General features: G+C 46.9%; 1 protein-coding gene across 2 annotated transcripts in view; it reads left to right on the forward strand.

The window, feature by feature from the left end:
- The window catches only part of depdc5 (DEP domain containing 5, GATOR1 subcomplex subunit), a 78,589-nt gene extending 63,311 nt beyond the window's left edge, over positions 1–15,278 (forward strand). For both annotated transcript variants that reach the window (XM_033043495.1, XM_033043497.1), the window contains exons 36-41: positions 1,384–1,608; positions 7,177–7,346; positions 8,835–9,006; positions 11,940–12,000; positions 12,434–12,516; positions 13,153–15,278. In XM_033043495.1, the coding sequence (XP_032899386.1) occupies positions 1,384–1,608; positions 7,177–7,346; positions 8,835–9,006; positions 11,940–12,000; positions 12,434–12,516; positions 13,153–13,448 (1,007 nt within the window). In that variant the 3' untranslated portion in view covers positions 13,449–15,278. The remainder of the gene's footprint in view (positions 1–1,383; positions 1,609–7,176; positions 7,347–8,834; positions 9,007–11,939; positions 12,001–12,433; positions 12,517–13,152) is intronic.
- The last annotated feature ends 10,249 nt before the right edge of the window (positions 15,279–25,527 follow it).

A 25,527-nucleotide genomic window follows, 5' to 3' on the forward strand; every position in this document is an offset into this window, starting at 1 on the left:
CTTTGATGGTAGACATGTTATTGTCTGTGCACAGAACACTTGCATAACCGGAGGACTGTCATACTTTAATGGTTATGGTTGAGTGGTAAATGTTAGTTGTGAGAGTGAATAGCATTACCCTGTTTTCCCAATAGATTTAGTAGTTGTTGATGCCTGACTTCACTCTGGTTGCTGTTGCCACATTTTGATGATGAAACTTGGTTGAATGTCATCGTCTGTGGCTTAGTGATCGCACTGTCATCTCTCAATCCACCCTAGGCATGAACACAACAACCCACAACGCCACAACTTGGCCTCCAGTGTAACAAGCTTTCAGGTCAATGTAACAAGTTTAGTTTAGTTTAGAGATACAGTATGGAGACAGGCCCTTCGGCCCTCCAAGTCCATGCCAAACAGCAATCCCCGTACACTTGTTCTATCCGATACTCTAGAGACGATTTACAGAAGCCAATTAACCTACAAACATGCACGTCTTTAAAATGTGGGAGAAAACCAGAGCACCCAGAGAACACCCATGCAGTCACAGGGAGAATGTACAAACTTCATACACATACTTGTAATCAGGATTGACACCGAGTTTCTGGCACTGTCAGGCAGCAACTCTACCGCTGCGCCACTTTTCCTGTCACTGTGTTCCAGAAATGGCAAGGAGTTTTTGCCATATTTTCTTCTTCAACATTCTCATATTTCTCATGACATAAAGAGGCCATTCAGCCCACCAGCTCTCAGTACAATCCCAAACCCCCACATATTTCCTTGCAGCATATTCTTTTTCACCAGCCCCCTTTTTCAACTCCCCCTTGACTCTCCAATCACAGACATACACTTGCGATGATTTACGTAGTCAAATTGACCAGCGCATCTTTGGGTCAGGATGGAAATCAAAGCGCCTGAGGAAAACCATCATAGTGAGAATTTGCAAACTCCCCACAAACACCACTCGGGCTTGAACTTTGGTCTCTGGATCTGCCAGGCAGCCGCTTAACTAACTGCTTCTTACCAATCAATTTATTTTCAGATAGCCTGGTGTTGCAACCATTTTACCATGTGTTCCTTACCACATTGTCAAAATGTTTGTGCAAAAACATTTGTGACATTTCCTACATGTTACTTGGCTTCAGATTAAGATGTATACAACTGGGTGTGACATGCTTTGGGTGCTCTAGGGAAGTGCAGAGATGTTACATTGATGCAAATCTTTCTTTTCCGTTGAAGTCCCACTGTATTATATTTAAGTGAGATAAATATATGACCACCTGTGGCAATGATGTAATGCATGATTGGTAGAATGGCTGATTAACTTCTGAGAGTGTTGTCTGTGCATTGAACGCCTTCAAAGTGACTCTCTTTCGCTCCCACCCTCCACCCCGCTCCTCTCTGCAGGGATTATGCAGTCTTCCACTATCTGGTACACTTCCACAATGGACGACCTGGCTGCATTCCAGCGCAAGTGGTTTGAGGTGGCCTTCCTCACGGAAGAACGACTTCACATCGACATCCCTGCTTTCCTGTTGCCGTGGTTACCCAGTAGGCCAGCATCCTATGCAAGTAGGCACAGTTCCTTCAGCCGCAGTTTTGGAGGACGAAGTCAAGCCGCTGCCCTACTAGGTAGATGCACACCACAGGCAGCGCGGAACAGTCTCCAAGGGAATGAGGTCATGTGGACAGTATTTGTCTCCTCCCATTCTGCACATTGGCTGCTCACACTATTTATTTGTGTCCGTCTATGGTGTCTGTTTCAGGAATCCCCTCTTTGATCACAGCTCCCTGAAGTCCCCACAGCCTGTCTTTATAAAGCAAAACCACTTCTCATAAAGGTCATTCCAGGAATAAATAAGATGCCCAGCTGAGGGACATAGTCTTGCAAGTGTCATATGTTCTGTTCAAATTTTAACTTTTTCCTCTGCATTGTCTCAAAAAACAACATAGACTGTTATTAATTTGGCATCTTCAGCCGGCGCGTGGCAGTGTTTCAGTGCCAAGTGAGTCCTGTGTTCTGGCTTGCATTGAAAACAAATACATTTCTGCCTCCAAGTGCTTTGTTTGCCACAATGGAGACACAACGCATGAAGAAGGTGCTTTGAACAGAATAGCCCAAACACTTCCAAACTAGTTTCACATTGAAAGGAGCCAAGCCTGTTAAATTCAACTTCAGTGTAACTTCGACTTAACTAGTCTTCATTTTGGGAGGATATTGTAGAGGCCCTGGCCATAATTTTAGTTTAGTTTAGAGATACAGTGTGGAAACAGGCCCATCGAGCTTGCGCCAACCAACGATCACCCATACACTAGTTCTTTCCAATCTTCCAGTTTAGATTTAGATTTATTAATGTTACATGTACTAAGGTACAGTGAAAAGCTTTGTTTTATTTGCTATCCAACCAGATCAGATATACCATACATGGGTACAATTAGTTCAAACTCAAGTACAATAGATTAAGTGCAAGGGGGAAGATATAGAGGGTAGAATATAGTTCTCAGCATTGTAGCACATCAGTTCCTTAAAGTCCACTGTCTGCAACGAGGTAGAAATGAATTGTAACTTAGCTCATGGAAGAACCCACATAACCAAAGACTTGTCCCACCCTAGACATTCCTCCTCTCCCTGCTCCTGTCCGATAGAAGATACAGAAACTTGAAAATGTGCTCCACCAGACTCTTCCCCCTCCGATATCAGGCTTCAGAACTCTGAAATTCCTAGCGCTCCAGCGCTCCCCTTAAACTTGTCCGGGCCCCATTTCCCACATCCCTTTTAAACTTCCCAGGGCCCCTTTTCCTGCACTCCCTTTAAACTTGCCAGGGCGCCATTTCCCACACTCCCTTTGAAACCTGGTGGGGCCGCATTTCATGCCTTGCATTAAACTTGCAATGCCCATTACCATGCAACATTTCCCATGCTCCCTTAAAATTAATCTGATTCACTGTAAAAAAAAAAAAAAAAATTTGGTGTAACATCTTTCAAATTAAAAGATTAACTTTTAATGTCGGGTAATCTGCCAGTCTGAAACCACCAAAGTCATAGTGTGGCGGAATATCAAAATTATATTTGACTGGAAAATGACCTTGTGACCTCCATTCTAGCCGGTAATTGTGTTGTCTGTCTGTCATTAAGAAAGGCTATGATTTAACCTAAATTTGGCTAAGTATAAACAACTGGCCCTTCTATTCCGCACAATGAGTTATCTACAAGGCCTTGTAATCAGAAGTGGGGACTGCCTGGTGAAACAGAATTTATGAATTTCTTCAACCTATTTTGACCAATAAGCTTTACTAACCATGTGTGCTCAAATGCTTATTGTGACAAAACACTCTTGCTTTCAAGCAGAGATAGCCAATGGCTATTGAAATACGTGGTCGCTCTTCGCAACCAAGCTGTTAAGTTGGCCTCATGTATCTGTTCCATTTCTGGCTTCTGATTACTAGCTATTGTCCATTAAGCCTTTACTAAATCTAAACTGTCCACATGACCTCATTGGTTCCATACTTGGACGTCATGACTGATTCTCTACGTGAAGCCTGTGATGTGGAACTGTGTGTGTGACAGAGCTCAGGAACAAGCTCAAACTCCCTATGATCAATAACCGTTTTACTATCCTTGGGTCCCAGTAATCTGCCCTTCAGATTATCCTGCATGCTTCCTCCCCCCTTTTGACTTCAGTGTGGTAAATTTGGGTGCATGTTTTTGCAATGTATTTGGAATAACTTGAAAGTTGCAACTCCTGGGCGATAAAGACTCCTGATTTGGTGCTAAATCATCTGGAATGATCCCACAATCTGCCTTGAATGAGCTGTTGATTTTACCAGGGAAGGGCATTGGGAAGAATTGTGCCAGGTTAGCAAATGGAGAAATAATCCCACGTTCCCTTTACTGATCGTCATCAACCCGCCCTTCCTGGAAACAAGGTGAGATTCATTTGCAATGCCTTACAGTCAAACTTCCATGCACGCCAACTACCTAGATTCCCACAAGAAGGGCCACAAGGTAGGACATACACTTGGTCGGCCATTGGTCACTATGAATTGCTCTCCAGAAAAGGGGAATTAATTAGAGGTAACAATAATCTCAGTGGCTGTTATTGCAATGTTACTTTGTTAGTGTATTCATTTTCATCAGCATAGTTTGATTTATTGGATGTACTCAAGTGTACTCACTATCTTTTTGTTTATGTTGGTTTCTTCTCCCCATTCACCACCTTCACCACCACACACCAGTTACAGGTGGTATCATATCACTTTAAATGCTGTCTGATCTGCTGACCAGTAGATTTCTCTCAATGCCCAGTGTGAGAAATATTTAGCCACTCTTATCTTTGACTTTATTGTTTGGTATCTAGGTGATACTGGCAACGCCTTTGATGCCCATCCCAAATTAGCTTTGACGAGGTGATGGTGAGCTGGCGATTTGAACCGCAGCAGACCTTCTGGTGAAGATGATTCCCCAGTATTATATGGGAAAGATCTCCAACTTTAGATCCAGTGATGATGGGGGGGGGATTGGCCACATATTTCCAAGTCAGGATAGTGGGGCACCTGCAGGTGGTGGTGTTCCCCTGCTCTGCTGCTCTTGTCCTTCTTGGTGGGAGAGGTGACGGGTTTGGGAGGAGAAGCTTGGGCATTTTGTAGACGGCAAAGATCCTATAGCAAACAAGATAGATCACTCGACGAAAAAGACGTAGTACGGTCACGGGCAGATTCATGGGTAATTTTCGGCCCCATTTCCGTAACCAGCTTCCGTCTCCGCACCAAAGATCCCTTAGCGGAGCAAAGATACTAGTGCAGAGACGGAAGCCGGTTACGGAAACATCCTCGTAAAAATAAAAGTTATTTGATAAAAATCTTCTCCTCATATTCAGAATTATAATTTATTAACACAAACTGTTCCCCCGCAACGTTGATTACACTGCGAGTCGGGTCGGGTCGGGTTACTGAAATAGATGGAAAAAAGGCCCACGTTCCGCTCCGTTGCATACTACATGTCAGCCCATTGCATTTAGAAGGAGTGGTCTATCTTGCTCCGCTATGGAATCTTTGGTTGACAGTACACAATTCAGTGGGAATTGAACGTTAATAGGTAGTTAATATGTTAATTTTAAGGAATGTTAATGGGACCACCAGTAAGCAGGTTGCTTGGCCCTGGATGGGGTTGAGCTTGTGGAGTTGTGAACTGAACTCATCATGGAGAATATTTGTTGGAATTCCACAGTTTGTATAAAACCCCTCTGAATCTCTGTTTTTAAACACTTGGGACTGAGACTGGCTTATTGCGGGCCTTGTGCCTAATCGGTTATATAGACTGGAAACGCTCTACTATGTCAATATGATAGTTTTATCAGGTATTAGGAAGTATGGCATACCGTTCCCAAGGGAGATTGATCGCTTGTGGTGGGGATAACATCAGCCAAGGTCTCTGCATGTAACCATCACTGCCAAAGGAGCAAGTGTGGACACTGGGAGAGGGTAGAATCAACATCAAACATCCTTCCTCATCCAAAATGGTAGACTACCACAAAACACAAAGTCTAGATCTCTTGGGTACGGCCCCTCAGAGTTGAAGATGACTTGCTTTCACTCTGATTTTTTTGGATTGTGAGATGGCTGATAATGTCAATGTTGGAATTCCAGCCTCACGCACAGGTGGGGCATGAGGTAGCTGATGGGGTGGGTGGGTAGTTTGTGAGGTGATGCATTCCTTCAGCTGATAATTCAGGGCTTCTTTGAACTCCCTACTCGAACGCCCCTCCTTCACCTTCAACGGTCATGGACCCAGGGATTCCCAGGATGGACATGTTGTAATTCTTGAACAAAACTTTGAGTACATCCTTGAATCTTCTCTCTCCACCTGGTAAACTCTTCCCGGGATAGGCCTCGGATTAAAGTGTTTCAGGAGCCTGCTGTTGGTCATGTGAATGATGCGGCCTGCCCAATAGAGCCAGCTGAGTGTAGCTAGCACCTCAGTGCTGGGGACATGACTGATGTTAAATCACTTGTCCTTCCACTGGAGTTGGAGGATTTTATGGAGTAAGCATTGATACTATTTTTTAGTGCCTTGAGATGCTATATGTACAATGCCCTCCACAATGTTTGGGACAAAGACCCATCATTTATTTAATTACCTCTGTACTCCACAATTTGAGATTTGTAATTGAAAAAAATCACACGTGGTTAAAGTACACATTGTCAGATTTTAATAAAGGCCATTTTTATACATTTTGGTTTCACCATGTAGAAATTACAGCTGTGTTTATACATAGTCCCCCCATTTCAGAGCTCTCTGCATGAAACAGCATTTAAAGATGTTAGCTGGTGTAACTAGGTTCTCACAGACATCATGTGCATCATTATATATCATGTAAGCATCATTATCTCCTCGTTGGTCTATGCTTTACACAGCAATTATCTGTACCTTCCTGATCACGACAGTGTTTATTGTTGCTGACTTTCTCTGATCTTGCTTCACCTTCAGAACTGTTTTCATCCTTTGCCCTTTTTCCTGATTGTCACCCAAAGAGCGCCATAAACAGTACCTTGTGATATTTCCCTTAGTTGATGACCTTTTATGAATCATTGGAGTTTATTTCTATTACTTGTCCTGCTAAAATATATGTCCTTTCTTTGAAGCGCTCGTGGTTTGCATAGAGTTGACTCCTAGACCCCTGTATTGATTTGTACAATAATCTAAGCCAGGAGTGCTGGAGTCATGTCCATTTACAGACTAACCCAGATACTTGGTCTTGTGTGTGCCATGCGCGGATTTGGATCATTTTAACAGGATTATGCTTGAGGTGTACAAATGAAGTCAATCCTGCTCTGGAGTGTCTTTTTTTAAGCAGAATAGTCCCCCTGTCTCCTGCCCAACTAAAACCACCTTCCTTCTCTGTCAATGGGGCCTCCTGCCCTCCAGCCGAGTTCAAAAGGTCAGACGTCTTTAAACATCCAGACTTGCTAACAAATTGGAATGTTTAGGCTCCACTTTAGAAGCGTGCACCCACTAGGGAATTCAGTGGAGCGGATTTTAGAGGTCACATTTCCCTTCAATAATCAGATCAGAGGAAGCGAGCCGAATGCTGAAAACGGGGCTTGTCCCTTTAGTATGAAGCAGGAGTTAGAGAAAAATAAGAAATCTCTCCGGTTTTAATTTGCTCCTGACTGCGTTCTTGTAATCCCTTCCCTCTGTAGCTGCCACAGTCCCAGAGCAGAAGACTGTGACGTTGGATGTGGATGTGAACAACCGTTCAGACCGCGTTGAGTGGTGCAGCTGTTATTACCATGGGAACTACTCACTAAGTGCTGCATTTGAAGTCAAGCTGCACTGGATGGCAGTCACATCAGCCATGCTGTTTGAAATGGTCGGTACACCAGCCAATTAACTTGTGCCTTAAAACCAGAATAGTAGTTTGTCCTGACATCCAACAGTGTCCTGCAGAGTAATGGCAATTTCTGCCAGTCAGCACCATATCCTGAGAGACAGAAATTAATCTAACGTAAAGCTGCCAGAACACAACGTGCTGGAGGAAGTTAGCCAGTCAGCCAGCATCTAGGGAGGGTTTGGGTCGCCAACGTTCTGGGTTCAAGACCTTTCTCAGACTCAGAATCTGAAGAAGGGCCCCGATCCAAGACATCACCTGTCCAGTCCCATCCCAGATGCAGCCTGAACCACTGAGTTTATCCAGTGCTCTGTGTTTAGTTTTGTTTAACATTACAGAGTGGAAACAGGCCCTTCAGCCCACCAAGTCTGCCCAACCAGCCGTACTCTAGTTCTAGCCTGCCACGGGACAATTTGCAGAAGCCAATTAACCTACAAACCTGCACGTTTTTGGAATGTGGGAGGAAAGCGGAGAAAATCCATGCACACGGAGAATGTACTGACAGCACCCGTGGTCGGGATTGAACCCAGGTCTCTGGCGCTGTAAGGCAGCAACTCCACTGCTGTTTTGCTCAAGATTCCAGTGTCTGAAATTTCTTGTGTCAAAACAGGGAGGGAGCTGGATGGCAGGGAGCTGAGGTGTGTGTGTGTATGTGTGAGGGCAGAGACGGTGGGGCAGCAGTAGGTGGTGTGGCCTCGCAGCTCAATGGACCTGGGTTCGAACCTGTTCTCAGGTGTTTGTATATTTTTCCCGTGACAACCAGATACACTGGTTTCCCCTAACATCCTATGGCAGCTGGCAGGGCTATTGGTGACTGCAAATTACCCCTCTAGTAGGTAGTTGTCAAAAAAGGAGAGTCGATGAGAGAGGAAAATAAGTTGCTGAATCACAAGGAAATTCACTCATGGGGAACTAGGGCTGAAGGGATGGTTTTGTTGAGAGCAAACATAGAATTATTGGGCCACAAAGTCTGTGTCTGTCGTAATATGTACAGTAAGTCAGTCATCCGCCATGCTCCTAGAAGAGCTGTTTCAAGTGGTTTCTCTGGGGAGTTCACTCACAGCAGTTATCAGGATGTTTTATTTTCCTAGACAGCATGAGAAGGGTGGAGCTTGCAAAGAGCAGGTCTTGGCACACATCTTAATGACTAGCCTTGCTGCTGCTGGTCGGCAGGTGAGCTCTGGAGCAGTGGGTAGGGTAAACACTGGGAGCTGTATGTTGCTTGTGTGTTGAGTGCCTTAGCTCTCGGATGTTGGGAGATGTCCTCCCACTGAGCCAGGGACGTTCGAGGACTGTGCTGCTGTGTGTGAGGAACCTCCATCAGACCGATGGTCAAATCACCCAGGAACTATGCTCCTGCTCACCAGATGAAAGATGGAAGGTTTCAGGTGGCGATAAGAATGTACTAAACAGCCCCTTCCTAACTAAACAGCAAGTTCATTGACGATTTATTCATTTGCTCCTGTGCAGGTACAAGGCTGGCACAGGAAGGCCACCTCCTGCGGCTTCCTCTTGGTGCCGGTCCTGGAAGGCCCATTTGCTCTGCCCAGCTATCTTTACGGGGACCCACTTCGAGCTCAGCTGTTCATCCCCCTGAACATCAGTTGCTTGGTGAAGGATGGAGCTGAGCATCTCTTTGATGGTACGTAGCTCGCTGAACTGCAGGGGGGAGGGAGCTTAGATCTGGAAAGGTGCTGGCTGCAGCTACCAGTTAAACTTGCCTACAGAGAAGTGGGATACTTCCTTCCATTTAACCTGTGGTAAAGGTCCCAGCAGAGGAGTTGGTATGTTTACTGTAGTTGTGTTAGGAGAGGCTTTGGAAAGTAGTGATCGCTGAGTCTGTGGGTGCAGTATGGCAGTAGTTTGATGAATTGACATGTCCTGTACCTTAAGGAGATGGGTTCAGCTTCTTTATGCACTACATTGCTGGTCATTCCGACAAGTGTTTTCATGAATTTTTTAAATTCCCATTGTTTATTTTCACCAATTCCTTATTTGTTCTGTTCATTAAGGGAATGAGAGGGAGGTGAATAGGCCATCTGATTTAGAAAGGTCAAAGCCAGCGGAAATGTTTTTATGTCTTCCAAACACTTTCTGCAAGTGGAATCGCACCTGGGCTGGCAGCCAAGTATTCTGTAAAATATAATGATAACACATTATCAGTTGTTTGTTTCTTTGTAGCAGGCTGTGAAAATCAACCGAATGCTTATGAAAGCTGGTGTGTGGTTAGTTTTGTTTTCAATGCCAATGTTTTTTTTTTCTTGTGTGATACTTAATCTTCTTGACAAAAAGGAAAACCATCTTGCATTCATGGAGCAGCAGTGGTGTTGAATTATCCAGTTTTCGTGAAATTTATTTGGTGTAAAAATAGCAGGCTGGAAAGATCACGCCATGGGCTGTAACACTCGCTAATAGCAACTCGCAGCCCTTCCCACGTTTCTTGGCTTTCATGTTCAATCTTCATGTTCTTGCGTTTGATTCCAGTTTGATGTTGTGGTGATTTATTGAATGTTTTGTGCTTGGAATGAGGATGTTGCTGCTGAGAATTGGAGCTGGCGACTTTACACATCACTTTATAACTGACTGGACAATGCAGGTAGCCTTTCTCCTTCTCCAGCCTTGCACTTTGGTGAGCGTGCTGCATCTACTCCAAGTTGTGGTGCTGATGTCCTTGAGTTCAGGGACAAGAACTAGTTAAATAACCAGGGTTCTGACAAGTATAATTCCCTGGGAATTGTGCTTGAGTCTGTGGATGGGATCGGGCACCCCTGAAGCTTTGGAACCCCTGCTAATGCAGGATGAATGTCAACTCCACTTGTTTACAGGAGCTCACAGCCCCTGATGGATTGAGCCTGAGCCGTATTCTAATTCCGCTGTGACTCCAAGAGCAAATCTTGAAAAATAACAATAACAAAAACTGTTATATAAAAGATTTTGGAGAAAAAAAAATAGAATTTTCACCACAAATCGGCAAGAAGTGCCATCGCATGTTTGTATTACATTAAACAAGATTCTCACATTACAACCAAAGATCATTATCACAATTCTTTAACGTTATAATTAGTTCAGTCATGCGATTTTTGATAAACTAATCATGATTAATTGCAACCTAAGCCCTGTTCCAATAGCATCGGCAACAACCGTGGGAGACTGACATTCTTCAACAGTAGAAAAGAAGAATGATTTGCTTTTAAGGCCGGGATGTAAGAGGGGATGAAGGAGAGGGAGAGGGAAATGGGAGGTGGTGGGAATTGGGATGGAGGGCTCTCACCTTCCAAAGCTTCTCTCAGTCCTTTCTCTCCATAAGCAAAACCTACCCAACTCTCCCCCTCCACTCCAGGCTCCATGCCCCCCCCCCCCTTCCCATCGCGGGCACTCTCCCCCACCTCTCTCCCTCACCCCCCTCCCTCACCTTCTGGCTGGCTTCCGCTCTTCCGATTCTCTTCCCCACCCATGTATTAGAAAATTGGCTGGCTAACAGTAAACAAAGTGGGCTGATTTACAAGCTGTAAGAGTGCATTTGGCACTAGGGAGAATGCAACTTAATTAAGGAGCAATTATGAGGGTTTGAAAGCAGAGCTCACTAAACTGAACTGGTAAATTAAATTATTTTAATATATTTCCTTTCGACATTGAAACAGGTCATTAGTCCACTGAGTCTATGCCGGATCTCAGCAATCCAGTCAGTCCCATTCCCAGTTATTTTCCTGTAATGCTCACATTAATTCCGCACTGATTCTCTTGCCACACTCATACCTCAGCCTGACTTTGGGGTGTGTGAGCATTCCAGAGCTCCTGGAAGAAATCCACGCTGTCACAGGGAGAGCATGCGAACTCCACACAGACAGCATCAGAGCACAGGGTTGATCCCAATTCACTGGAGTTGTGAGCCAGCAGCATCACCTGCAGCACAATGTACTGCCTGGTCAATCAAGTTAAATGTTAATAAGGTCATAAGGAATAGGAGTAGAATTAGGCCATTCAGCCCATCAAGTCTACACCGCCATTCAATCATGGGTGATCTATCTCTCCCTCCTAACCCCATTCTCTTGCCTTCTCCCCATAACTCTAAGACATGTACTAATCAAGAATCTATCTATCTCTGCCTTAAAAATATCCATTGACTTGGCCTCCACAGCCTCTGTGGCAAAGAATTACAGATTCTGACTAAATAAATTTCTCCTCATCTCCTTCCTAAAATAACATCCTTTCATTCTGAGGCTATGACCTCTAGTCCTCGACTCTCTCACTAGTGGAAACATCCTCTCCATATCCATGAATGCCTGCTAATGTCTGAAGGGCCTATTTCTGTACTACACGACTATAACTCTAGCATAAATGGGGATGAACAGATTATAATCCGAACAGAGAGATTAACAGGGCAACTAACAAGGTTAAGGGGTGGACAGAGCAGATTGGGGATGGGGAGAATTGGGGGTGTGAAATTGGGGGGGATCAGTCCTGTGGGGTTCAGTGAGGTTTTTAGACTGATGCTGTTTTACCCAGGATGAGAACAATCCCTGTCACCCTTCATCCTATTCCCTGGTTAATTTCTCTGTTGTGTTGTTCTCCCAGGTTTTGAGCCTGAGACGTACTGCGATCGGATGCAGCTTTTCCAGGAGGCCATTCTTGCCAGGTATGTCTCTACTCCTTCCCAGGGGTTTAAGATGAGAGGGGGAAGATTTAATAGGAATCTGAGGCAACTTTTTCACACACAGAGTGGTGGGTATATGGAACAAGCTTCCAGAGAAAGTAGTTAGTGCGGGTACTATAACAGCTTTTAATAGACATGCGGACAGGTACATGGATTGGAGTGGTTCAGAGAGATATGTATCATATATGAGCAAATGGGATTAGCTTAGATGGGCATCTTGGTTGGCCTGGGTGAATGGAGCCAAAGGGTTTGTTTCCATGCTGTATTACCTTGTGACATGCACACCCATTTCTGTATCAAAACACTGGGTAATGGTATGGACATGTGGCATCACCACCACTGTGATGATCTGTTAATGGACAGATCGGACTGGACACAAGCTCACTCTCATCCATCTTCCTTCTCGCTGCTACAGGTTTGGTTTTGTTCAAGACAAGTACTCTGCCTCAGCCTTTAACTTCCCTGCCGAGAACAAGCCGCAGTACATTCACGTCACAGGTAAGCGCTGCTCGGGGGACCCTGGGGAGTCATATCCATCAGAGCTCAGAGCGATGGTCACAGACCCGTGGTGCCCGGGCAGCGGGTGGGCAGGCATGGCCAGTCACCCTGAGCAGAGTCCCCTCTGTGAGCTGGGTTAGTGCTCACCATTCTTTAGTTGGAATTCCTAGAAATTGGCAGTGTCTTTATATTTTAAAAATCAATTCCTTTATTGTCCTCTAGGTTCCCTGTTCTTTGTTTTCAGCTCTGTATTCCCCAATAGCGAGGGTCTTTGAGTAACATTTCTGACCCCATTATGAGCGAGCAGTGGGCTTTGACTGATTTGGCTTCAGAGATTTCCAGCTGTCCCACCAGGAGTCTGCTGGTCTGTCCATGGAAATTCCCAACTCTCCCACCAAGAGTCTGCTGGTATCTCCTCAAATATTCCCAACTATCCCACTAGGAGTCTGTTGGTATCTTGTCAGTGATCTCCTACTCTCCCACCAGCACTCTGCAACTGGGGAAAGGATTGATAAACGACCAAGAGCGTGTCATTATTTTGGTGAAAATGATAATGTTAAAACCCCAGATATGTTGTGAGTTACTCGGTGTGTCCTTGCATTGAGGGTGACCTGATAGTTTTTTTGTTCGCTCCAGGTACCGTCTTTCTCCAGCTGCCGTATTCCAAGCGCAAGTTCGTGAGTGGGCAGCAGAGGCGGAGGAGAAACTCCACCAGCTCCAGCACCCAGAGTCTCTTTGGCGAGGAGAGGATCGGCTACAACTGGGCTTACAACACCATGCTGACCAAAACGTGGCGATCCAGTGCCACCGGCGATGAGAAATTTGCCGATCGTCTGCTCAAAGACCTTAACGACTTTTGCTCCAATAAGGACAACCGGCTGCTCAACTTCTGGGAAAGCTGTCTGGACAAAATGCATTCCAGCGCACCCTGAGACGGGCAAAGCCATGTCCATGGGACACGTATCTGCCCTAGTCATGGCTCACACTAGTCATGATACACATATCTATCCTACGCCTGATGGATGGTCATTGCTGCCCTTGGTACATGCACCATTCTTTGCCCATCAGAAGGATAATCGTGCCCACCGGAAGGATGATCAATGTCCATTGGCAGGGCAATCAATGTCCATTGGTGCGTAAGTCCAAATGGTTCCCATTGGAAAACTGGTCAATGCCCACTGGTATATACATCATTCTTTTTCCCACTGGAAGGATAGTCAGTGCTCATTAATACACACATATAATTGTTTCCCATTGGAAACACATGGAAAGCCCTTTGTATACTTTGGTTGAGTTGCAAAGACACCCGTCCCCATCACTCTGCTCACGACACCTCATGCAGCTCAGCTGAGAGTTCTTGACTGTATCACCTCCGCTGTCTTGTTGACCGTTGTGATATGTCTGATCATACTGACATTAAATGCAGATCTATATCTCGTCCAACAGCCTGTCATGGAATACCTAATGAAACCGATTAAGCCGAGAAGGAGAAGGTTCCTGGAATTCAATATAATGAGGGTTTGGAGGGGAGTTCAGAAACAGAAAGGGATATTGGCTTCATTGGCCCTCACACCTCGTGGTAAATGCATCATGCAACATGCATCTCCTTTCCCAACAACTAATGATTAGTTTCTATGGTTTCAGCACATTGCAAGCCTAATTAACATGGTCTCCACACTTGTCTTTGCCTTTCACTGTGCTGTATTACAAAGTCCATCATACTACTATTGATTATTTACCTGAGTTTATTGTGTATTGAGATATTTCCCTCTGTTGATGAGGGGAAAGGAATGGAAAGACTCGACCAGCTGCCATTGAGAACATTTGCGCCCACCCAAGGCACAATCCCCACTATCTCCTGTTTCTTTTTCATCACTTTGGCTTCCATAATTTTCTTTCCTGCTCTCCCTCTCTCAGATACCTACCCCCTACCCAGGGGCCTGCATCTTCAGCTGGTCTGAGGGGGCAGTGGTTGAGATCCACTGGAAATCCATTGAGAGACTGGGTGCACTGAAGACATCCCAATCTTTTCTGTTCAATGAGTCCCAAAACTGAACTCAAATGTAACTTTCTTCAGGGCATTTATTATTTCACACAATTTATAGAAAATGAATGGAGCAGCTGAGTTGGGCAAATATGGATCAGCTGGTTTTCCACCAGCTTGTGTTGGAGGTATGGACCCAGAACTGATGATGAACTGTGAGGGGAAAAACTTGCTATTTTCGACTTGTACAAAACGCATTATCTCAGAGTAGTCATTGGCTTCACTAAATATATGGACGCTATATATTTGTTAGGCCAGTGTACTTGTGCAAGGCCTTTAAATCCTCTCCATTAATTATTCCCACAGCCAACAAGTGATTTGTATGCCTCAGTTGTTATGCAGCTGTGGAACAGTTGGTGACTGATACGGGCACCATGAAAATGCCCATTTTCCCCAACATCCCATCTTGTAAATCAGGGGTTCCCAACCTTTTTCATCCCATTTATCCCTGGCAACTTTAATAGCACATAACAATGTTATTTCACTTATTTATGAACAACTAATGATGAACAGATACCGGTATACCAAACACAGTCAGTCAATGAGGGAAAATATGTACAAATCCGGAATCAACAAATTTACCCCCTGGGTAGGCGAAATTTACCCCCTGGGGGTAAAGATACCCCAGGTTGGGAACCCTTGTTGTAAATGGAAACCTGCACCATTGACTCTTTCTCAGCTCTACATAATTTGCATTAAAAAATAAAAAGAGAAAAAAGTCCTTGTTTTATTTTGTTTAAGAAGGAACTACACAGATGCTGGAAAATCGAAGGTAGACAAAAATGCTGGAGAAACTCAGCGGGTGAGGCAGCATATATGGAGCGAAGGAATAGGTGACGTTTCGGGTCGAGACCCTTCTTCAGACTGAGGGAGTGGTTACTGTCTTGACACCATGATACTAAGTTCTCTATCGCCTTCCAGTACTCCATTTTATCGTTGTTCCTGCTTCGGCCAACCACAGTGATGTCGTCTGCAAACAAACGTATGGGGAATCAGTCGAAATTGGCCGTACATTCGTGTGTGTATGGAGTATAGTGCGGTACTGAGAACACATCCCTGCAGGGTACCAGAGAATTGTAATGGAAGAGATGTTCTCACCCCACCTCTATCTAAATCTAATCCCTGTTATACCTGTGGCTACAAATAAATCATGCGCAGGGAGTGTTACTCTGTTTCAAACTTGCGGTATCCATACTCTAGAGAGCCAGTCTAGGCAGAATTAATTTGTTTCCACACTTCGAGTGTGGACGAAATTCAAAAATGCAGATACATGTGCTGGAAAGTATAAATTACCCGATCTCGACCTCGTTGCATCTTATTTCGACCCGCATTTCCTCTGTAGCTGTGTCGGCGCAGCCATATTCTGCACACTGTTTATTTTCTCTTGTGCACTGAGTGACTGGTAACATTTGCCTGGATAGCACGCAAAGCAAAGCCCCCCAGTTTCCCCATACACGAAAAAACCCAGCACGGCACATGAAAGAAGGATAGAAAATGCCGGGAAACACTCAGCGGGTCGGGCAGCAAGCGTGGGGGGGGAGAAGCAAGTCAGGTCGCGGCCAACTGTGATTCACATCTGCGAGGAGGGAGAGAGTGACTGATTCTTCCTGATACTGACCGCGGGCCACGGAAACTGAAGTGACCTTTTGAGCGGTCACCATTTATACACACACACACATAGACCTTGCATCTAAATGTCCCGCTTCACCTTTTCACCCGCTCCGCAGGTCGGATAGATCTAAAGTTGTTCAGTCCCGCTGTTTACAATTCTCCTTGGAGGAGGGAGGGGGGAGGTGAGGGGTTGTCAACGCGCTGACGGACCGTGGATGATCCCCAGGGGTTGGCGCTCTGGCCAGTCCGCCGCGGTCACCCCGGCAGCCCCCGGTGAGTCCGCCTTACGCCCGCTAGCGGAGTTGAGAAACCATCCACGAGGCCGGCGGCCGGGCAGGGAGGGCTGATCCCTCCCTCCCTCCATCCTCCCCCTCTTCTCACACCCAGCCCTTCCCCTCAGACCCTCCACCATTCCCTCCTTTACGCCCACACGATCCCCTCACACCTTCCCTCCACTCTCCATCGCCAGCAACACCCTCCCACGTTCCTTGTTGCCTCACATCCTCGTACCAACCCTTTCCATCCTTCCCTTCCTCACACCCTCCCCTCTTCCCTTCCCCCAACACCAACCACTCTCTCCTCTCCCCTCACACATTCCCTCCACTCTCCCTCACACATTCATTCCCTCACAACCTCCCTCCCTCAATCTTTCCATTCTTTTCCCCCTCACATTCTAAAATCCGTCACTCATTTGAACCGTTACGCTCCCATCCTCCCTCACTCCTCATCTCCCTCACAACCTCACACATTCCCTCACACCCAGTCCTCAGTCACTCCATTTCTCCCTCCCCTCCACCTTTCTGTCCCTCTTTGCTCCTACTCTCCCTTCCCCGTTCCTCACTCCCTCTCCCCCTCCTCTTCCCCTCCATCTCCCCTCCCTCCCTCATGCTGCTCCTTCCTCACCCTTCACCCCATCCCCCTCACCACTTCCTCATCATCACCTCCTCCTCACCCTCCCATCTCCTCCCCTCCCTCGCCCCCCCCTCCTGGTTTCACACACTGGGCTGTCAGTTGGCCCAGTGAGGAGGTGGGCCGAGCTTCACTGTCTCTTGTTCCCTGGTTCCAGGAGCCGATTGAAGTGTGAAGAGAGGCCGAGAGGATGGAGGGGAGTCAGAGTCGGCGAGGAGCTCCAGACACGGCTGAGCAACTGCGAGCGGAGGTCTGGGAGCTGCTGAGGAGGCAGGAGTACGACAGAGCCTCTGCCCTGCTGGAGGTAAACCAGCCCGTGACTGCCCCTCCCCACTGCCCTCCATCCCATCCCACTGCCCCCATCCCACTGCCCCCCATCCCACTGCCCCCCATCCCATCCCATCCCACTGCCCCCCATCCCACTGCCCGTCATATCATTGACCCTCCCCTTCAACTGACCTCTGTCCACTCCTCTCTTGCTGATCACTGTGCCCATCCTATTGACCACTATGCCCCCACCTCTTCCACTGACCACCAGACCCCAGTTTCCCACTGAACACTGGACCATCCCCTCGCACTGACCACCAGACACTGCCCCCCCCCCCTCCCCTCCCACTGACCTCTGGCAACTCCATGTGCTTGATGTTTTCCTCTCCACAGACACTACCTCATCTGCTTTCTGTTTTCATTTCAAGCTCTCAGCCTGTGCATTTTGTTTTGGTTTTCCAGTGTAATTTCTATGTCTCTGCTGGGATCAGTAGTCCCCTGGCTGCAGGGTAATCATTGTAGCCCAGTTTTGACCTTCCTCAAAGACTGCAGCCGTGTGCCATGGAGATGGTTGACTGTGGTGAAGTGTGTGAGGTAGGACTAATTCCTCTGGCACTGAGGCTAATTGCAGGAGTATACCCTCATTCACATCTTGTGTAGAAAGTATCGACGGGCAAATCACTTGCTGCACAGCTGTGTGGCATCTTTCATGAGAAGGTGCAACCTCTACACATACCTTCCAATTATCCGCCAACTTCACCAGAGGCCTATGTCCTGGTGCCCTGTATCCTGTGCAGTCTCACCTGCATAGTCCCAGATATATTCACTTTAACTATTTTGCCATTGTGTATTCTTGTTCTAGGAGTTGCCGCTAGACTCTGCACTCATAATAATATACACATTTATTGTAATTTGAGCCCCAGTGAGACTCAAACGAAATTTTGTTTCCACAGCCATACAAACAAAAACAATGTCCTACAGACATACACACAATTAAGTTCACACAAACATCCATCACAGTGAACCCACTGTGATGGAAGGCAAAAGTCTTTTCTCTCCCCTGCTCTCCCGATGTCCAAGCCCCAGGCGGGCGATGATAAGTCCCACGGCCATTTTAGGCCGTGCCGGTCGATTTATGGCCCCGCTCCCGGTCTAAAAGTCACAAAGTTGGAGCCCCCGGCGGGCGCTGTAATGTCCCACGGCCATGAAGCCGTGCCGGGTGATGTACGACCCCGCTCCGGGTCGTTCCAACCCCGCGACACGGGCTGGAGAAGTCGCGTTGCGGGAGCTCCGGGAAGCGGTCTCTCCCCCCGGACCCGCGAGCTCCCGATGTCCCATTCCACCGGACCTGCGGCTGCGTTGCTGGAGCCTCCGAGCCCCAGGAGTCGAGTCGCAGCAGCGAGTCACCACCGCTCCCCACGCACCGAGGCCGGCCAGCCCCACGATGGTGAGTAGTCCGCAGCGCAGTCTCCCGAGCCCCCGGGTCGTTCAGGTTGGAGGCCGCTCCACGGTGCTAGGCCCCAACGACAACGGAGACCCGACAGGGAAAAGGTCGGGTCTCCCGGACAGGGAAGAGATTTTAAACGGTTTCCCCCTCCCCCCCCCGCCCCCCACATATACACATTTAAAAACCAGTATTTAAAAAACACCAAACACTACATTTAACTAGACAAAAAATAAAAAAAGACAGACAGGCTGTAGGAGCCGCTGCAACGAGTCGCGCCGCCACCAGGAAACTCGGAGACAATAGTTGGGTCCATCAGTTATGGTCAAAGTCATGCAGCATGGAAACAGGCCCGTCATCCCAGCCAAGATGCCCATCTACACCATCCCTATTTGCTCACGTTTGACCAGCATCTCTCAAAACCTTTCCTATCTAAATACCTTTGAAATGTCGTATCTACATCAACCATTTCCTCAGGCAGCTTGTTCCACATACATTAGACGCTCTATGTGAAAAAGTCCCTAATATACTTTATCCTCTCACATTAAAGCTATGCCTTTTAGTTCTTCATTTTCCAGTCCTGGGAAAAAGACAGTGCATTCTTCGTATCTATGCCCTTCCTGATATTGAACACCTCTATACGATCACACCTCCACCTCTGATGCTCCAAGGAATAAAGTCCAAGCTTTCTCAACTTCTCTTTTTAACACCATCCATCGAGTCCTGGAAAGATCCTGGTAAATCTTTTCAGTCAGTCAATCAGTCAGTCAGTTTTATTTCCTTCGCTCCATAGATGCTGCTGCACCCGCTGAGTTTCACCAGCTTTTTTGTGTACAGTCAGTTTTATTCGTCACATTGCACATAAAGTGCAAGTGAAATGAATTTGTCAGCAGCGGTACAATGATAAAGAACACACAATACACAATAAAAATTTAACACAAACATCCACCACAGCATTCATCACTGTGGTGGAAGGCACAAAATTTGGTCAGTCCTCCTCCATTTCCCCCCGTGTTCGGGACCAGAGTCCAGAGTCAGTCCAGGATCGGCTCTTCCTCACCGGAGACCGCGGCTTTAGGTTGGTGTAGGCCGCAGGCCGGCGGTCGAAGATTTAAAGTCCCCGCCGCAGCCAGAAGCATTCTGCACTTTCCAGCTTAATTATATCTTTCTTATAGCAGGGTGACCTAAACTGGACACAATATTAAAAATGTGGCTTCCCAAAGGTCTTGTAATATAACATCCCAACTTCTACACTCATTGTGTGAGAAGAAACCGCAGATGCTGGTTTAAACTGAAGATAGACAAACATCTGGACAGGCAGCATCTCTGGAGAGAAGGAATGGGTGACGTTTCGGGTCTGAAGAAAGGTCTTGACCCTAAACGTCAACCATTCTCTCCAGAGATGCTGCCTGTCCCGCTGAGTTACTCCAGCTTTTTGTGTCTACTGTACTCATTGTCCTTACTGATGAAGGCTAGTGTGCCAAAAGCCTTCCTCGCCTGTCCACCTGTGACTCCACTTTCAGGGAATTAAATATCTGCACTCCTAATTCCCTCGGTTCCACAACACATCTTTCATTGTGAGAGTCCTACCCTGGTTTGACTTCCCAAATGCTACACCTTACCTGAATTAAATTCTATTCGCCATTCTTGAACCCACATCCTCAGCAGATCAAGACCCCTCTGCAATTCTAGACAGCCCTCGTCACTGTCTATGATACCACCTAATTTAGTATAATCTGCAAATTTACTAACCACATCTTGCACATTCACATCCATATCATTGATATAGATGAGAAATAACAATGGGCCCAGGACTGATTCATGTGGCACATCACTAGTCACAGGCCTCCAGTCTGAAAAACAACCTTCTACCATCAACTTCTGCTTCTTACAATCAAGCCATTTATGTATCCAATGCAGTAACTCTCCCTGGATTCTATCTGATCTAACCTTCCAGTGTAAAGTACCATGAGGAATCTCATCAAAAGCCTGGAATCCACATGGACCACGTCTCCTGCATTGCCCTCATTGACTTTCTTGGTTACTTCTTCAAAAACCGAAGTTACTATAAGGAATTGAATTGAGAGATCGCTGCAATGAGGCAGAATACAGGTGTTACACTGTAAATAACTCCCAGAACATTGTGCGACTGTGGTGAGGGGGTATGGAAGAAATCTTGTGTGTTACATCATGCATTTTTCACATTAGACCTGCAGGATTAAAGAGAAGGATGTGGTCAGACCTCTGTGGTATGAAGTCCAATACATGAAACTGAAAAAACAGCTTGGAAAGAGCAAGTTGACTGCAGTGCAGCGTTTCCGCTGCAGAAAGAGGTACGCAAGGAGATTTTAACCTGCCTGGCCGCACCCAGAGCACAATAACAGGCAGGCAGATCTGCCGAGACAAGAGACTGCACTTGCTGGAACCTGGAGCAACGATCTGCTGGAGGAACACAGTGGGTCGAGCAGCATCTGAGGGTGGAAAGGAATGCTCGACATAGCTCGAGTGAGTTTGTTGACCATTCCCTCCTCCCACTTTCCCTACTGATGCTGTTCGAGCTACTAAGTTTCACCACAGGCAGCACAGTGGTGCAGCGGTAGAGTTGCTGCCTTACATTGCCAGAGACCTGGGTTCGAACCTAACCATGAGTGCTGTCTGTACAGAGTTTGTACGTTCTCCCTGCGACCACATGGGTTTTCTCCGGGTGCACCAGTTTCTTCCCACACTCCAAATCCATAAAGGTTTTTAGGTTAATTGGCTTAGAAAAATTGTAAATTGTCCCAAGTGTGTAGGATAGTGTTAGTGTACTTGGATCGCTGGTCGGCACGGACTCGATGGGCTGAAGGGCCTTTTTCCGCACATAATCTCCAAAACTAAAAACTAAGCAGCGTATTGAAGCAGATGTGCCTAGATGTCCCTTCACAGCACAGCTGTGACGCACCAGCAGATGTTGCTTCAATCGGTGGCCACAGGCACACATGGCTGGAAATTCACCGGCAGCATTCATGTTCCCCAATGTTACGTAGCAAAATTCGTCACGAGTGGGGCAACAACAGCATTTCACACCATGTGGCAGATTGAGCCGTGCTCTGCCAGTCTGGTCCCACGCAGACTCTCCCCGTGTCAGCACGTGGAAGGACTGGAGCATTGTGGTCGAAGGTGGACCACACCGTCCCAAAGAAGGTCACCGAGAGAGAGACAATGCCGGATAACCAGGATTCCCTGGGTCACGGTTCAATGTTACTTTATGTAATTTACTTCAAGATGTCAGTGAGGTCCCGACCCTCTGCATTAACCCCCCCCCCCCCTCCAAATTCCCCACAATTATCAGGCAGCTCATGACCTCACCCCTGACTCCCTCACTACAATTCCTGATTTCCTCTCTCTGCCTTCTCAATGAAAGGTTCCTCTACCTGCAATAGCAATATACCAGTTCCCACCTATTTCCCGAGCCCACTCCCCATACAACAAGTCCCTGTTCCTGATTTAATTGCCCCTCTGCTAACCTGTCTGGTAAGACCCTGACCCACATCTCGAGACTGCCTTGCACCTTCCTCAACCACTTTGTCTGGCAGCTTGTTCCAGTTACTCACCATCCTCTGTGTGGAAAAAGTTGCCCCTTGGGTCTAGTTCAAACCTTCCTCATCTCACCTTAAATCTAAGCCCTCTAGTTTTAGACTCCCCTAGCATGGAAAAAAGATTGCAACCATCCACCTTATCTGTCCCCTTCGTGATTTATATACCTCCATAATATCACTGCGAGAGTGAAGGTGAGGTACATGATGAAGGACCTCTTTGGGTGCCCAATAGGTCTAACAACGGTGCTTCATGTACCTTCCAGGAACCCGCTGCCCCGCTCTCTGCGTGTGGAGGAATTCAAGACCAGGACCCTGCCTCGGGAGGCCAGAGAACAGCTACAAGCCTGGGCCAGAGGAAACAGTGCAAGCCCTAGTATGGCAGAGCGGGTAAGGAGAGCCCTGATTAGTACGGGTGTCAGAGGTTATGGGGAGAAGGCAGGAGAATGGGGTTAGGAGGGAGGGATAGATCAGCCATAATTGAATGGGGTAGTAAACTTGATGGGCCGAATGGCCTAATTCTGCTTCTATCACATGATCTTATGATCTGTGTGACCACGTCAGGACACTGCAGCCTATGAATTCATTCTAATGAGGAATCAGTGAGGTATAATAACCATGGCAACCAGTCTGCACATTGCAGGCTCTTACAAAAGCAGATTTTATTCTAATTGTTAACGTGGGTGGAACCAGGGAGAAGCAGGGGTGAATCCCATCTCTCCTATGTCCTCCATTCAAGGTGCACACTAATTTCTATCATCATCCCATCAATCTCGTCCCCCCCCCTCCCCTGTCCCCTTCCACCTATATTCCTGCCTCTGACTTTACATTTCACTCCATTTTTTACGTATTTCTTTGTGTTGTCTTTTCATCTCTAGCCTTTCTTCAGCCATTTGCCAATCAACCTCCTCCCCACCCTGGCCCGTATCCCCACCTCTTTGTCAGCTTCCTCCACTCACCACAATCAGTCTGAAAAAGGGTCCCAACACAAAATGTCACCATCCATGCCCTTCAGAAATGCTTCCTGACCCACCGAGTCACTCCAGCACTTTGCACTTTGCTCAAGATTTCAGCGTCTGCAGTTCATTGTGTCCTATTTTCCTATTTTCTCGCGTTTTTTTGTTTGAGTCTGCTCTTGTTGTCCTCTAGGCGAGTGGCTCCTGGTGTCGAGTGGTGTTTGGGTGTATGGAGAATGAGTGGAATGAATCTGTCGTGTGTTCCCGCTCCCTGAGCCAGAACGTTGGCAGCGACATACAGGTCCCACCCTAAGACTTAGTGAAACCCTGACCGGCCCGTATCTCTCTACAGGAGAAGCTGATGGAGGAGACCCGTCTGAATAAGCAACAGATCTGCAACTGGTTTGCAAATTACAGGAGAAAACTCAAGAAAGCCGCCAGCCAGCAAGAAAGTGTTGGAGAGTTAAATCAGAGCCCGGGATCTCCCCAACATTCAATGAGAAGTCCGCAGATCACTGTCGGGGGCAGCGGCAGGCCGCCTGTCTCAGGTAACTCCGCAACTCTAACATTCGCTATGAATATGTTCTCTCTCCCGGTTCATTCCCCACTTCCGGCTTTTTCTCGGTTTATTTCCCACTGATCCCCATGTTCTGTCTCCTGGTTCATTGCCTGGTTTTCATTTGATTTGCCACTGCTAGGACTGTGTGCACCAGTTCTAACCCATCCCCTTCCATCGATGCCGCATTTCCAATCAGGACCTCTCCCCTGGTGGATTCCCCATTCGCAACCTTCCCTTGTTCCTGGATGATTCCCCATTCCCGACCTTCCCTTGTCCCTGTAGGATTCCCCATTCACAACCTGCCTTTCTCCTGGTGGATGAGCCATTCCCAAAATTCCCTCTCCCTTGGTAGGTTTCCCATTCCACACCTTCTCACTCTGGTGGAATCCCATTCCCCACATTCCTTGTCTGCTCTGAATTCTCCATTCCAGCAATCCCTCCTAAACAAAACACAGAATGCTGGAGTAACTCAATGGGTTAGGCAGCATCTCTGGAAGACATGGAGAGCTGACATTTCAGTTTGGGACTATTCTTCAGATGTACGGCCCTGACTTGAATCATCACCTTCTTCATGTATCCCGGAGATGCTGCCTGACCCACTGACTTTGTATTAAAAAATAAAACAGCATCTGCAGTTCCTTGTGTCCACATGTTCCTTCTCAATTCCCAACCTAGATTTAGGTGTATTGTCACATTACCGAGATACAGTGTAAAGCTTTGCTTTGCACATTATCCAAGCATATGAGATGTACTATACCTAAAAACAATTGTCAAACTTAAGTACAGCAAATAGAGTAATGGGGAAGAAACAGAGTGCAGAATATAGTTCTCATCTTCTTCATCTTCTTTTCGTGTCCATCTTGTTACAAATGTTGGCCTCGCTGTCATCGCTCGTCCTGAAAAGGACGCAAGCTTCCGGCGACAATCAGTGGGAGCCATCGCCTGTCACAGTAGATGATGGTGGTAGCAGAATTAGCTCAGGATACTTCCAGTTTCCAGCCCCGCGACGTGGATGCTTCGGCTATGGGGCCAGTTCTCATCGTTTAAGTGCATCAGTTCCATAGACAAAGTCCAACGTCCACAATCGTACAGTATCCTAGTTCATGGAAGGACCATTCAGAAGTCCGATAACAGAGGAGAAGAAACTTATTCCTGAGTTTGGTGGTGCACGCTTTCAAGCTTCTGTATCTTCTGTCAGACAGGAGCAGGAAGAAGGAATGACTGGGGTGGGACAAGTCTTTGATTATGTTGGCTGCTCTTCTGAGGCAGTGTAAAATGTAGATGGAATCAATGGTGGGAAGTCTAGTCTGTGTGATGGACTGGGTCACCTTTGTGCAATTTTCCCTGCTCCCTTTAACCTCACCCAGTTCACATCCCCACATTCACTTTATCCTCACCAGGAGCCCTTTTCCTGCACTGTCTTTAAACTCTCCAGTTCCCATTCTCACATTGCCTTTAACCTCTCCAGTTCCCATTCCCACGCTTGCTTTAACCTCACCGGAATCCTGCACCCATGCTCCCTTTGACTTCCTGTTCCGACACTTCCTTTCACCTGCATTTAAAAAATAAACTCACAAAGTGGTGTATTGAGGAGTAATATTCTATACTCCAGAAAATCTGGTGGCGCAAAAGGCTGGAATCTGGAG

This window comes from Amblyraja radiata, chromosome 25, assembly GCF_010909765.2.
Source record: "Amblyraja radiata isolate CabotCenter1 chromosome 25, sAmbRad1.1.pri, whole genome shotgun sequence".
Lineage (NCBI taxonomy): Eukaryota > Metazoa > Chordata > Chondrichthyes > Rajiformes > Rajidae > Amblyraja > Amblyraja radiata.